Genomic DNA, 15,723 nt, shown 5'->3' with positions numbered 1-15,723 from the left:
GTGGCCAGGTTTCCCTTTGTTCTATAAAGTTAGTTTATAGCCGCCAGTCCTGTCTCTCAGTGCTGTTATTTAGCCTGGACTTCCCCTAAATGTTTTCTAAGAGCCCAGTAAGCGGTGGAATAGTTATTAATGCTGCTAGACCATATTGACCTCCTGTGGTTCAACAAATTCTCTGGTTCGGCACCAGTTAGGTCCCAAGGGTGCCAGACTAGAGAGTTTCAACCGTTAGCTGTTTTTCTTCCGATTGAAGTTTGGCTACTCTCCTCATTCCTGGGGTAGCCTAGCATATTGCGTGGAAGGGGGCCCCCTTTATGTTCTGTAAAAGAAAAGGAAGCTGTAACTGAACACATCTGGCATTGAGTTTCCACATGTTTCTAACTACTTGATAGAGGAGGTGCAGTCCGCCTCTGACGGCACATTTCACCAGCTGCATTATCATATGTAAAAAGCAAAAGATTCTTCTGGGACCTGTTAATTACCCAGCACTGATGTACAGAGAATCGGTGCCCCTAACATTTATTTAATCACTGAGAACAGAAAAAAGAAAAAAAGAGGGGGAGGGGAAGGAAAGGCTTTTGGAATACCAATGTGATTGTTAGTATTGCTACAATATTCCAGCCTTCATTTAGTTTTGTACCTACTACAAACTGCTGCATTAGAAGGGAATTCAAATTGTGACTATACATGGTGCAGTCCCATTGGGTGAGATTTGTAGCATTTCTGTCTTTTGTCCCTTGTCAGTCTGGAGATTTTTATGATTTCTCTTTCCTCTTGGTTATATGAGCACATAGAAAAAAAGGCTTACATAGCAACAATGGGAAGAAATGACCCTCTTCGGACTGAATGAAGGCTAGAGAAAAGAATACAACGTAGGGAAGGCAAGCTCATACAATACTAATAGATACAAAAGGACAAGGTGGCTATGGTCTCTGCTTTAAGCTACAGTGCTAGCTTTCTGGAGCAGGCATACTGTTCTTTGTACAGCATCTAGCACATCAGAGCTTCGATCAGCGTAGAGTAGTGGTGTAGTCGATTAACTGATAAGCAAAAGCTCATAGGTTAATGCTATAGGACTACAGGCATTTCACACACACACCTTTGCCAGTACATTTTTTAGCAGCTGGCCGGCAGCCTCGGTCAGTCCTGGCTTGCACTGGGTCCTGGACCTACCCCCATTGCGGCTCTGCATTTAAAGTGTATTAGGAGCCAGGCGGGCAGGCAGTCCGGCTCAGTTCCAACTCACGCGGGTCTGGGGGCTCAGACCTGTACGGCCAGGGGCCCCACAGTATCAGAGGCAGCAGCGCAGGGCGATAGGCAGCCCGTCTGCGAGGGGAGCTGGTTTTTAAACTGGCTCCCTTCACGGACCAGCTCCTGCCTCGCACTCCTCGTGCTGCTGCCTCTGATACTGAGGTAGCAGCGCAGAGTGGTAGGGGGCTCCTCGGGAGCGGTGCCAGAGTGCACTGGCTGCCAGCTCCACCCCCAGGGACCATAGAATAGTCAAATAACCGGTAAGAATTCATGGAGTTAATGGACTATTCAAGTAACTGATATTTAACATCCTTAGATCAGGGCCCCTACAGGCTACTATATTAAAAATAAGGTGGATGCGGTAATATTTATTGGACCAACTTCTGTTAGTGAAATAGCCAAGCTTTCAGGCCACACAAAGCACTTATGGAGGTCCAGGAAAGATATGCAGTCACAGCTAAATGCAAGGTGGAATAGATTGCTTAGCATAAGTAGTTAGCACATATTCTAAGGAACCATTCACGGTGAAGTGGCTTCTTAACAACCCCGTGCTCATGGTGGGGGAAGTTGTAGATTAGTATCCAGCAAAGTTGTGAGCTCGCAGGCTCATCTTCTGAAGGTACTGTGCAGGTTTCCTTTGAGGACAAGGTTGACAGGGCAGATACAGAGTGATCGTTTTATGAAAAGCATGCACTCATGGATGAAAACTTTGCTAGACGCTAAAAATCGCAGTCGTCTGAGTGCTTGTCTACACCAGAAACGTAGCTGTATCTGTGCTGCTGTAGCGCTTCAGTCTAGGCATAACTTCGCCTATCAGCCCAGGTAATCCACCTCTTTGAGAAGAAGTCTTCTGACATGGTGCTGTCTACACCAGGGTTTAGGTTGGCTTAACTACATTGCTCAGAGATGTGGCTTTTTCACACCCCTGAGGAATGTGGCTGGGTTGATTTAACTTTTGAGTGTAGAAACCTGTGGCTGGCCTGTGCTAGCCAGCTCAGGTTTATGGGGCTCCAGCTAAGGGGCCATTTAATAGGGATGTAGATCGGGCTCGGGCAGCAGCCGGGCTCTGGAACACAATGTTCTCTCTATCCATGTTCTATCCATGTGCAGAGTGAATTTTATCTGCACCAATATGGAGCTGATGTGTGGTGGGGTTGGAACTTCGGAGTGTGGAAAGGGGGGCTCAGCGCTGGGGCAGTGGGTTGGGGCACAGGGGAGAGGGGATGAGGGTTCCAGCTGGGTATGCAGGCGCTGGGTTTTGGGATGTGGGAGGAGGCTGAGGGCTAGGGCAGGGGGTTGGGCTTGGGGTGCAGGCTCTGGTTCGGGGGTGTGTCCTCTGGGGTGGAGTTGGGGATGAGGGGTTTGCCCTGGAGCTGGGGCCAGAGCATTCCTTCCAGCCCTCTCCCTACAGGCAACAGCCTCAAGATTGGGGCTAGAAGACTGTTCCCCTCTCCCCACCTGCAGCCACTCTGGGATCAAGGGAGAGGCCTACAGCAGCCCTGCACACCCCAACTTGCTCCTCTCCCTGCCTCTCCCCTCTCTAGGCTACTCTCCCTGGGTATGTCTACACTACAGCGCTAATTCGAACTAACTTAGTTCGAATTAGTTAACTAACTTAGTTCGAATTAGTGCAGCTAGACTTAAAAACTAGTTGGAATTAGTGTTTTGCTAATTCGAACTAGCATGTCCACACAGAGTGGACCCTGAACAGAGGTTAAGGCTGGCCGGAAGCAGTGCCGGCAGGGCATCAGATGAGCACTTAGAGCGTGGAGCTGCTGTCTCAGGCTAGCCGAGGGCTGTGCTTAAAGGGATCCGACCCCCACCCCGGACAGACAGTTCTCAGGGTTCCCCGCTTGCAAAGCAGTCCTGGCTTGGAGTGCCCTGAGTGCCCACACGCGGAACATCACAGCACTCGGCCATCACCCCGGCTGCACTTGCCGCAGGCTGCCATCCGAGGGGAGGAGGCAATCGGGGGGCTGCAGGAGAACTTCCACCCCGAGAAGCCCGCAGAGCCAGCCCAGTCCTCCCCCTCGGGGGCGCGTACCCCATTCCTCCCTCACCTCCTTCCACTTACCCTTCCCTAGCCCCCCTTCCTGATGTACAAAATAAAGAAAACGTGTGATCAAAAATAGAATCTCTCTTTATTGAACAAAACTGGGGGAGACTGGGAAAAAGAGGTGGGAGAGGGGAAGAGAGAGGCTGGGAGAGGGGAGGGCAACTAAAATGATCAGGGGTTTGGAACAGGTCCCATATGAAGAGAGGCTAAAGAGACTGGGACTTTTCAGCTTAGAGAAGAGGAGACGGAGGGGGGATATGATAGAGGTCTATAAAAGCAAGAGTGGGGTGGAGAGGGTGCATAAAGAAAAGTTCTTCATTAGTTCCCGTAATAGAAGGACTAGAGGACACCAAAGGAAAGGAATGGGTAGCAGGCTTCAAACTAGTAACAGAAAGTTGTTCTTCACAAAGCAAATAGTCAACCTGTGGAACTCCTTGCTGCTGGAGGCTGTGAAGGCTAGAACTAGAACAGAGTTTAAAGAGAAGTTAGATCAATTCATGAAGGTTGGGTCCATGGAGTGGTATTAGCCAGGGGGTAGGAGTGGTGTCCCTGCCCAAAGTTTGTGGCAGGCTGGAGAGGGATGGCACGAGACAAATGGCTTGGTCACTGTCTTTGGTCCATCCCCTCCAGGGTCCCTAGGGTTGGCTGCTGTCGGCAGACAGGCTACTGGACTAGATTGACCTTTGGTCTGACCCAGTACAGCCATTCTAAGCTCAGGGGTCAGGGTCGGGGGTCTCAGTGGACCACCCTGATTTTCATGCAAACCTGCTCCTGGGTGGCCAGGCTGGCAGCTCTCCTGCCCTAGACGACCACTTTCCTGTGCCTAGTGCGGAGTTCGTGGACGAGGTCCACGATGTCTGCACTAGACCAGGCGGGTGCCCGCCTCTTGCGGTCCTGGCCAGGCTCCCGAGAGCCGCCAGCCTGGTCCCAGGAAGAGGGGGAGGGCTGGGGGGCATCGGGTGGCTGGCTCATGGCGTGCCAGGTGCAGGGTCTGCTGGCTGGGTGCTGGCAGGCTGGCACCTGGCACGGGCACCGTAGCCAGCCCGTGCCCCTTTAAGGGCTCCTGGGCCGGGAGGGGGGCAGACGACTTTCCCTGGTGGTGCCCAGAGTGGCCACCAGGGAAAGCAGGGGAGGGCTAGCCTCCCACTAGTTCGAATTAAGGGGCTACACAGCCCTTAATTCGTACTAGTAAGTTTGAACTAGGCTTAGTCCTCGTGCAATGAGGTTTATTAAGTTCTAACTAGCGGAGCGCTAGTGTAGTGCCTATGAAAGTTAGTTCGAACTAACATCCGTTAGTTCGAATTAACTTTGTAGTGTAGACATACCCCCTGTGACTGTGTGCCTGAGCAGCTCTTCAGAGTTGCTGTGCGGCCTGGCCCACCTCTAGAGCTTGGGCGCCAGCCTGAGTATCTACACTGCAATTAAAACTGCCCCTTAGCATGGGCGTCTGGTAGCCTAAGCGGGGGAAGGATTTGCCTTCCCAAACTGCCAGGCATGGCCCCTCCCACACTCCGCCCCCAGAATGCCTGCTGTAGGGCTATAGGCGTTCTGGGGGTGGAATGTTGCTGCCCCCAGTGCCTGCCATCCCCACTGCTCCAAGCCAGGGAAGCTGGGGCTGAATGTTACCCACCCTCCCCCGGGGGCTGGGGAGACTCGGGCCGCATGGCCTCCTCCCTCCCAGTGCTCTGGGGGCAGGGAGGCTTGGGCCGTGCTGCCTGCTTAGGGATGTGAAAGGTTAACCAGTAATCCTCTCTCTTAATGGGTGAGGCTTACCAGTTCCGATTTACTGGTGGGGGCCGGAGCAGCACCTCTAGGGCCCACTGCCATCCCACCAGGGGAAGAGGCTCCAGCCTGCCCACCACTCTTTAATTAGTTAACAGATTAAACTTAAAGTCTAACTGGTTAACCAATTGAATGAGATTTTACATCCCTAGGCCTGCTCCCTCTGAGGAGGCTGTGGCATGTGTGCTCGGCATGCTGCCCCACATTCTCCCCTCCCCATGGTGGGGCGGGGCATCAGTGGAGGGGGCAGGGCTGTAAATAGGGCTGGAAGCCTGCCTCCTCCCTGCACCAATCACCCATGTCTCTTAGCCTGAGCTCGAGTCAGATGGCACTAGCCAGCTGTGGGTTTTTAACTGCAGCGTAGACATACCCTGGAAATACCTCTCCCAGACCCGAGAGGGAGTTTTGTGGAGGTCAAAAGCTTGTCTCTTTCATCAAGTGAAGTTAGTGCAGTAAAATAAATAAATAAATAAATAAATAATAATTCGACTTCACCCAATCTCTCTGAAATCCTGGGAACAATGTGGCGACAAGACTGCTATCTGTCCTCATATTGTCAATAGTAACACAGTCTGTGTCCCATGATGGCAGGTCAGTTCTGAAGGCCGGTTATTCTGTCTGACATTCTGGAGTTAAAGGCTCTGTGCCCAAAGTTCTCCAGTTTGTGTCTGTTTTATACGCCACTCCTGGAACTTCAGTTGAGCTCCCTAGGGTTGTTGTCTTTCCCGATCAGACCCATCCGATACTGTTGCTGTAAATTATGTCTGATCCATCCGGTCGGGAAAGTTGGCGACCCTGTAAAAATAGGCATTTACCTATATATCTTGATGAACGAGGGTCTTAGACTCGAGCTGCTGATTGCACAGTTCCCTGCTCTGTTTCCCTAGGGCTACGTCTACACTGGCCCCAAATTCCGGAAAAGTGATGCAAAGCAGGTAAGTCAGAATAGGGAAATCCGCGGGGGATTTAAATATCCCCCGCGGATTTAAATAAACATGTCCGGTGCTTTTTTCCGGCTTGGGAAAAGCCGGAAAAAAGCGTCTAGACTGGTGCGATCCTCCGGAATAAAGCCCTTTTCCGGAGGATCTCTTATTCCTACTTTCAAGCCACTTTGTCGACATGACAGTGTAGACACAAAGGACAGTGTAGATGCAATAACGCCTTCCGTCGACAGAACTCTATCGACAAAAGGCGTTATTCCTCGTAGAATGAGGTTTACAGCCATCGACAAAACTACTGAGTTCTGTCAACATTATGTTGACAGAACTCAGCAGCAGTGTAGACGCAGGTATAGTTTTGTCGACAAAAGTCCACTTTTGTCAACAAAACCCTGTAGTCTAGACACATCCTGACTGTATGACACAGTTTGCTTTTCCACCATAGACATTTCTATTTTCATACAGTGAGGAAGTAGGGATTTAATCATAAAGTCATTAACTGATAAGCAAAAGCTTATAGGTTAATGCTATAGACCAGTGGTCCCCAACGTGGTGCCCACGGGCGCCATGGCGCCCGCCGGGCCATTTCTGTGTGCCCACTGAATGATTGGGGCCAGCCCCGGGCGCGCGGCACATGGGTGGACTCGCCCCCAGGTGCACGGTGCATGGGCTGTGCTGGCCCCGGGCACGCAACGTTTGGGCATCCCCGCCCCTGGGCACGCGGCACAGGAGTGACGCCGGCCCCAGGCGCGTGGCGTATGGGCATCCCCACCCCTGGGTGCGTGGCACAGGAGCGGCGCCGGCCCCTGGGCGTGCGGCGCATAGGCGCTGCTGGCTCCTGGGCGTGCAGCTCAGGAGCGGTGCCGACGCCGGGCATGCAGCACATGGGCTGTTCTGGTCCCGGGCACACGGCGTATGGGCAGCCCCGCTGCTGGGCATGCGGCTCAGGAGCAGCGCCAGCACCGGCCCCGGGAGTGCGGCGTATGGGTGGCCTTGCCCCAGGGCCGGGGTGCGACCCTGCTCCCCAGTGCCCAGCGCGGGAGTGGCTCTGCCCCCGGGCGCCCAGCAGCCCCAAAAGGTTGGGGACCACTGCTATAGACTGCACATATTTCCTTCTCCTGCTCTCTCTGCCAGTATATTTTTTAGCAGGCTGGCCAGCAGCCTGGCTCAGTCCTGGCTTGTGACGGGTCCGAGACCTACCCCCGTTTCAGCTCTGCATTTCAAGTGTATTAAGAGCCAGGCAGGCAGGCAGCCCAGCTCAGTTTTGTCTCGTGCTGAGTCCGGGATCTCAGACCCACCCCCTAGGCAGGGACTGCTGCCGCTCTGTGCTGCTGCCTCTTTCTCAGAAGCAGCAGCGCAGGGTAGGGATGTAATCGTGTAGTTGATTAACTGATAAGCAAAAGCTTATAGGTTAATGCTATAGACTACAGGCATTTCTCTCCCCCCCTCGCTTGCCAGTAAATTTGTTAGCGGTCTGGCCAGCAATCCAGCTCCGTCCTGGCTTGTGCGGGGACCTATTCCTGCTGCAGCTTTGCATTTAAACTGTATTAGGAGCAAGGCAGGGAGGTCCGGCTCAGTTCCAGCTCACGCTGGGTCCAAAAGCTCAGACCCCCTTAGACAGGGGCTGCTGCCTCTTTATCAGAGGTAGCAGCACAGGGCGACAGGCAGCGGATCCGTGTGGGAACTGGTTTTTAAACTGATACAGCAGCATGTAGTGGCAGAGGGCTCCTCAGGACTGAGGCTGGAGCACACTGGCTGCCAGCCTCCTTTCCTCCTCCTCCCCGGGACTATAGGTTAGTTGACTAACCAATGAGATTTCTTGAGGTTGCTCAACTATTCAGTTAACCGATACTTAACATCCCCATGAGGAAGCACGTAAACCAGCGATGCTCAACTTAGGCTAGTGAGCAGGCTTCATGAGTGGCCCGTCTTCATCCCAGTGGGACACAAGATTGTCACAATCGATACGGTTTCCTAGGATAGGGTAGATTTGATATCTGTTCTTGCGTACCTAGAACGAGCGTGATGTGCTGACTGAATTGTAGCAGCACTTTGGTTGGATGCAGAAGGGGTGTATTGCTCTCTCAGTCAGTGTTAGGTGTAGTGAGCATGCATCTCACTTCATGTACGTGCCGTTTTAGTAATACCAGTAGGAAAAAAGTTATGCAGATAGAAATCAGGAGCATCTGGCAGCCTTGTGCATGGGTAACGGTAGTCAAAATGTCTCTCTGGCCACACATAGATCCCCGATGAGCCGCATGCAACTTGAATGCTGCCAGTTGCCCAATGCTGATGTAAACCATTCTAAGGACAAATTCCTCTGTGGACTGATGCAAGAACAAATAATTGTGCAAGCAGCAGAGTAATGCTCTTGCGTGCTTCCTTGTAAGACACAGAAATGCACAGAAACTTAAATAAAAGGTAGACTCTACATTTAACTTGTTCCCTTGTTTGCTAGTTTTACATGGTAAGTGAAACAAGATGGGATGTATGAGTAACTGAAGCCAGAGCTGAATGGGTTGTAATACTTAGTGACAGCAGGTGTAAAAGTTTTTCTCTGAAATTCTGATATCTGCTTTCTGATGGACTAGTGCCTTTTCATTGTTACTGTCCTTGTCACTAAAGCTTTAAATTTATTCATGAAACAAGCTGGAGCTCAGGTGGCAACAGCTAAATCCATTTAGCAGTAGGAATAAGAGGAAAGCCATTTTAATGTTCTCTTGCAGTGCTGTAGTACTTAGCAAACCCAAAGGATATTAATTACTCAGCATGCTCTGAGATGTAAAAGCATGAATTTATCAAGACAAATGCATTCAGAACTAGGCTAAGTCAACAGTAATTAATGTGATGCAAAAAGACAGAGAAAGGAAGGATTAGTGGACCTACCACATTAGAATAGCATATAGTTTAGGGACATCATTGGGATATTAAATTATAGGAGAGAGCTAAAATGTTGAGAGATCCTTAATAAATATACATTCTGTTTGTCAGGTACGCTCTTTGAATATGGGTATGTTCAGAATTTATATTGCCTGGTCAGAGTGAATATTAAGTTGTATGTTTAGCAGGCATGACAGCAAATTTTATCTTTAATATAAAAATCTTGAATGTACCTTTGAAGCGGAGCGGAGCCAGTGAGTGAGTGTGTTTTGCACAAACGTTATCTAAGCCACTCCAGTATTTTTATGGTGTTTAGCAAATGTATAATCGTGAGTACATCCACAGATGAGTGGCAGCTACAGTGATGCATTGGTAGGCTCCACTTGACAAATGTAAGTGTAGCATGTGTATTTATACTAAATCCATTAGAGCAGACAAATGGAAAATCCAGAGATGACTGCTCTGCAATTTAACAGTCACAGAGTTCTGAGAAAGGCTGATGTCTTCTTCATTGTTCATAGTGGGTCAGATTTAAAAATCTCTAAAACTAAAGCAATTGAAGTGAACAAGTTCCAGCCATGCTGTATTCAAAGTTGTTTGCCAGTGAATAATGAGTAAAGCCAATGCCTATTCTTTTGTCTCTAGGATATGGTGATGGTTTTGACGACTTAAGTTTAGCGGATGCCTTGGATGACCATCCAACCAAGCGACGTAAGTACAGTTTATGGGAAAAAGCAAATAGTAATTGTGTGTGTGACTCCCTGTGTGGATTAGACCCAAATCAAAGGTGAGGGGCGTACATGACCCAGTCATCTTTTCCTGGTCAGATCCAGTTTCCATAATTGTCAACCGCTAAAATAAATATGCGTCCTGTAACGTTTGTTTGTATCCTAGTGTTTCATTGTGTTATGATTCTGGATAGCAAGTTGCATTGATTTAGCATTGTGACAGCCTATTGGTATTGAACACATGCTTTTGTGCTCCTAATTACTTGTGTTGTCATTTATCCATTCCCATGTTTGCCTGGAATGCTTGTGCAGGGCTTCACTCATCCAGCCCATTCCAGTGAGGAATGATTCTGAGCTTCTAACTCTTACTTTTCTCCTTTCCTTGCTTGCCCTCCATAGACATGTGTACACTGCAATCAGACACCTGCAGCTGGCCTGTGCCAGATGATTCAGGTCTGTTAAATTGCAGTGCAGACGTGCAGGACCCTCATAGGATCCTAGAGCTCCAGCTGCAGCCGGAATGTCTACACTTGCATTAGATAACCCCACGAGCCTGAGTCCCCATGGGCCAGCTGCAGTGTTTTAATTAGCGTGTAGACACACTGCATGGCTCAGCCTGTCACAGGACTCTCCCTCTTGCCTATATTATTTTGCTTCCACAGTTGCTTCCAGGATCATTTCAATGGCTGAATACCCCATTTGCCGCCACAAAGTAAGCTCCTAGCTACCCCTTTCCCATAATAATCAGGGATTAGGATATCCTCTCACTTATCCACTAAGCCAGGGTCAGGCAATAATTTATAATGGGGGGCCACTCCAAGATTTTGGTAGGTGGTCAAGGGCTGCACTTCTATAGAGGCGGTGCAGGGTCTGGGACAGAGCTTTGGTGCAGAAGGGAGCTTGGGGTAGGGGGACTAAGCTGCAGGATGGGGTGTAGGGTCTGAAAAGGATTTTGGGTGAAGGAGGGGGTTGTGACCTGGGGCAGAGGCTTGCGGTGCAGGGTCCAGGAGGGGGCATGGTTGCAGGAGAGGAGTCTGATCTCAGGGAGGGGCTCCAGGTGGGGGTGCGGGATCTGGGAGGGAATTTTGACCTGGGAAAAGAGGGGAAAGGGATAAAGAGGGTTTGGGTGGTAGAGTGGGGTAGGTAATTGGAGGGGAAAGAGGAGGTGGGATGCCAGAGGCAGGTTGTGGCCTGGAGGTGCTTACCTAGGTGGCTTCAGCCAGCAGCCCTGCAGGAACCTGAGGCAGGCTGTCTGTTGCAGTCCCAGGCTCGTGGGCTGTCTGCACCACGTGGTTCTGCTCTGGCCATGGGGGAGCAGGAGGGAGGCTTCACACGCTGTCCCTGCTCCCAGCAAAATTTCTCATCTTTTGGCCAGAACAGTATGTAGCTATGTGTATAATAAAGACTTTCTGAATGGCTTGGTGGTTTAATATGATTCATGGCTAGGCGACATTGCAGGAGCACAGCTGTTTGACACAGCCTATCCTCAAATATTCTCTTACACAGTACAGGTCTGGGGCCAAATTTTGGTCATCTCCCTCTGTCCCCATGAATACTATGTGGCTTCATTTGTTGTATAGGTTGAACTTCTCTAGTCCAGCATCCTCGGGACCTGCCCAGTACCAAGCCAGAGAATTTGCTGAACTACGGGAGGTCAATATTCTCCAGCAGCATTACCAGCACTTCCACTGCTTACTTCTCTTAGAAAACATGTAGGGGTAAATTAGAGCTAAATAACAACACAGAACATTGAGAGCCGGGACTGGTGGCTGTAAACAAACTTTAGGGGACCACAGGAAACTTGGCTACACTCATGATAAATGAACATTCGGTTAACTAAAACCTTGCTGGACCATAGATGTTGCTGGTCCAGAAAATGCTGGACTAGACAGGTTTAACCTGTAGAAAATGTATGAATGGGTGAAAGAAGTGTTTTGAGCACACACAATATACTGTTTTCCTTTCCGATTCTATTTGTGCACAAGCTGGCGGAGTTCAGACATATTCGTACTGTGTTCAATGTCAGGCCTTCCTCTGTACCTGGCTGATTATTTCTAAGCCAGCCTAAGTCCTCACGTAGACAATGCTAGATCAAAGGAAGCATTCTTCCATTGATCCAGTCACTGCCTCTTGTAGAGGTGGATTACCTACTCCAATAGGAAAGTCTGTCCCATTGGCATAGGTAGTGCCTACCCTGAAGCACTCCAGAAGCACAGCTGTGCTGCTGTAGCATTTCAAGTGTAGACAAGCCCTGAGAAGAGGACAAGTGTTACTCTTAAAATTGAAAGGGGAGGGGTCCATTTGCTTGTGAATGAGACACAGTGGGTGTGTCTACACAGCACCCTTACATCGAAATAAGGCGCTATTCCGAAAATCCCTTATCCCTCGTGCAGTGAGGCTTACAGGGATGTCGGAATAGTGAGCCCGTTATATTTCGATATAACAGGCTTCCTTCTAAGACGCAGAATAGCTATTTTTGGATACCGGAGGTGCCCCGAAATAACTCCGCTGTGTAGATGTAGCCAGTGTGCCCTGCAGACTTCCCATTAAAAATGTGATCCGGGTTATGGAAAGACTTGAAATCCCTTGCTTTACAGCATATGCACAGATTTTAGGCTCTAGCCGGTCTTACTTTAGCTTCTGCTCTCTTGTACTGGAATTCACGTGGGAAACTAAAAATGCGCATAAATCTGAATGGGGCAGTTTACAAATGGGATATCTTGTAATCTGCTAGGGCTAGAAATGAATACTTCATCCCACTAGAAAGATGATAGATAATGAGGTATTAGACCAGTGACCACTGTGAAGGCTCACGTACGGGTCGAGGACAGAATGTAGCAAGCCCTGGACCTCTTTTCTGTGTGATTTTTTTTTCTATCCTTGCAGCATTGCAATGACCCTTTATGTTGCTACAAGGGGTGTTACTTTCACACCCATGAGCAGTATATGATACATTGACAAAACTGCTAGCGTAGTCGTCGTCTGACACTTTGTGTGTGGGGACGTGCGCTCCGTTTCTTTGAATGTTTCCCTTTCTGAGGCTGGAGCCCCCCCACACCTGCTGCACAAGAATACTGGTCCAGACTAAATGCTAAGCCCTGGAGTGCTGTGGTCCAGGTACAAGGGAAACATCCCCCAAGTTCCTGCCCTGAAGAAAGCCAGCTGATGTAAATCGTGGCTCCCCCACTGGAAATATTCTCAGACCAGGCATTCTAATATTCAGAGCCACAGGCAGAAATTAAATGGAACAGGCCCCCACATCTGTTGTTCATATTTTATTCATACTCCAGGTAATATAGCACATTACTACTAACAGATATTAGTGGCGTACAGTTTTTAAAAACTCCCCTACTTTGGCCTCTTGCCACATTGTTAACAGTATCAGGAGTTGCAATATTTTCTCGTTTCTAGAAAGCTCTCATTGACCAGAAATCAATGTAAGGTAAATCGAGCTCTTAAAACATGACCCTCTGTTACTTGCTGTGTTGTGGGGCACCATAGATCTTTTAGTGTAATAGATTTGGGAGACCCAAGCAGATGAGAATAAAACATATGGCGCTTCCATGTTCTCAGGAGCATTGTTTACTTTATGCACTGGACAAGTCCTGTTGTGTTAGCAGTTGGTTTGCTGAGTCTCTGAAGTGCATAGTTTGACATGGAGTCAAATTCTACTCTCTGCTACATTGGAGAGCAGTGTTCATTGAGATAATTGAGGGCAGAATTTGGCTCTGTCTATGCAATGCCATCACTGGCATGAATAGCATGTAGGCCCTGATCTTGCACAGGTACTTAACTTTACATAGCCCAGTTGATTTGAGTGGGATTATGCATGTGCTATAACTTAAGCACCAGCATGAATTTTTGCAGGATCAAAAATTTCTAGGGATGTAAAATCCTGGTTAATCAGTTTACTGGTTAAACGTTAGTTTGACCTAATATTTAACAAGTTAACAAATTAAAGTGGGATCTGGGCTGGGGAGCCTCCAGCCTGCCGGGTTCCCACTTGGGTTCCCCACAGACAGAGGCTGCTCTGGAGGAGAGCAACCCCTGTCTGTGGCAGGTCTTCTGCAGGGCTGGGGCAGCTCCAGCCCTCCCCCCTGTCGGTAACGAGTTAACCTTTCACATCCCCCTAGGAAGGTCTGCAAATGAAGTACCAAAGACAGCTCGCAATGGTTTCCAAAGTATGCTTTAATGTTGAAAAGCATGTGGTTTAAGCAACCGTACCACTTTGCACATCACATATGGGCTGTAAGGATTTGGTGATGAATAAGCATTTATAGTTTATTTCTGAGTCACAGTTGGCACATTTCCAAGTGACACGAGTAAACTAAGTTTTTCCTCTTTTAACCACAGCTACTCCCAAGCTGCCCAGAAAACCATCAGGTGGAACAGGTGAGGATCCTGATTCATTTATCATTCAAACAAAGTAGTGGGGCTGTTTCTGTTGAAAACATTGATAGTGAGTCATGGGTTATTCTCTCACTGTGAAGAATCTGAAAATATGTAGTTGATTGCTAGGAAAGAATGTGACTTAGTTTCTCCATACCTCATACTGGTACTTGCACCCACCCACCCTAGGAATGAAAGCATTAATTTTCTCCTTGAAACAAGATAAGCAATGGAGTTAAGGTAGACAAGTCACCTAAAGCATGAATTTTAGTCAGAAACTAAAATTACTATGGGGTAATTAATGCAGCTCTGTAGACAGTTAAACATATATGCAGGAGAATTGCTCCCTGGGGAAATTGTATATACAGGTTGGACCACCCTGGTCTGGCGCCCTCGAGACCTGCGCTTTCCTGAACCAGGGGGTTTGCCAGACCAGGGGAGGTCAGTGCTCCCCTACTGGCTACTCCTCTCCCTGGAGCTCCCTGCCCTGCTGCTAGTTCCTCTAACACTGGACCGGCACAGCTCCCCACTCAGCTGCCCATCTGTTGCCCTAGGGTCTCCTGGTTTTCCCAGTGGGCCCACTTGGCCGCTGCCAGCCCTGCTGCTGCCAGGGGTTCCCCAGCTGGGGTGTCTGGCGGCACCACCACTCTGCTGCTGGGGAGGCCACCTGCCTCCTCTAGCCCCATTTCAACAAGGGAAGTTCCCTGGTAGAATCTGCCCAGTCACTCTGGTGCCATTGGGGTTTGTTGGGATTCCAGGCTGGGACCACCCAGCCGCAGGCAGCCCCACTGCAGTTCCCCAGCTGGGGCTGGGACTCCGCGGTCACCTGGTCCTACTCAGCTGGGCCCGGAGTGGGGGGCTCTCCAAATACTTCCTGGGCCCACTAATGCCGGGAATTCACAGGGCAGGTGCTGCCTGGCCCAGCCCAGGCTCCCCAACCCCTGTGTTGCTCCCCCCTCCTCTGGGGCTGTTTGGTCCAGCAACATCTGTGGCCCTGCAGGACGGACTGGAGAGTCCCAGATTTGGGAGGTTCAGCCTGTACTGCTTTTGTCTTGGATCAAGAGGCCCAACAAGCAAGAATTGAGAGTGGTATGAAGTGGCCTGTCTGACTGAGAGCAGAGTTACTCTCATCCAAGGCTGGAGCTGTCAAGATCCAGTAACTGAAAGGGATAGACCCTCCTGAAAGAGTTTGAAGGACTTTGAAACCTAGCAGGAGTTCCGTGAGGAAGACGGGGACACCTGGGAAGGCCGGCGCACACACATGCTGTTTATGGTTTTCCAGATAGAGACAAAAGCATCCCAGAGAAAACCTGGTCACTGGCGAGCTGCATTGTACTTTCTGGGAAAGAACAGGGTGGCAGCTGCTAAGCTAAATTCTGACTTGCCAAGGTGCACACAGTGGGTATTAGGAGGAAATTGTAGTGTACAGCCTGTGTCTGGAGAGAGAGGAATGCCTGATCCCCGTCCAAGAGAGGTGATGGGCTAAAAGTTTGAGACATGAGTGGGGTACACATGGTGTTCCCTGTAATTTGAGAGCTTGTGTGGCCACCTAGAAGAGTCACATGCCACTTAGCTGATTAGCAGAGTGTCCACAGCTAGGTTTTGTGTTTCCACTGGTGGTGCACATTCACAAATACCACCTTGCACGTAATTCTCTCCCCCCCCCCACCCCCACAAATGGATGGAAATAATTGCACACAAA

The 15,723-nt window shown here is 49.6% G+C and overlaps 1 protein-coding gene across 3 annotated transcripts in view; it reads left to right on the top strand.

Annotated features, from left to right (window-relative positions):
- The window catches only part of CD99L2 (CD99 molecule like 2), a 90,097-nt gene that overhangs the window by 43,195 nt on the left and 31,179 nt on the right, over positions 1 to 15,723 (top strand). For 2 of the 3 annotated variants that reach the window (XM_075941101.1, XM_075941099.1), the window contains exons 2-3: positions 9,550 to 9,615; positions 13,986 to 14,024. In XM_075941101.1, coding sequence (XP_075797216.1) covers positions 9,550 to 9,615; positions 13,986 to 14,024 — 105 coding nt within the window. The remainder of the gene's footprint in view (positions 1 to 9,549; positions 9,616 to 13,985; positions 14,025 to 15,723) is intronic. The other variant, XM_075941100.1, reaches the window with a different exon arrangement.

This window comes from Pelodiscus sinensis, chromosome 13, assembly GCF_049634645.1.
Source record: "Pelodiscus sinensis isolate JC-2024 chromosome 13, ASM4963464v1, whole genome shotgun sequence".
Classification (NCBI taxonomy): Eukaryota; Metazoa; Chordata; order Testudines; family Trionychidae; genus Pelodiscus; species Pelodiscus sinensis.
The sequence above is the reverse complement of the archived record's forward strand: the minus strand, read 5'-3'. Positions and strand labels throughout refer to the sequence as shown.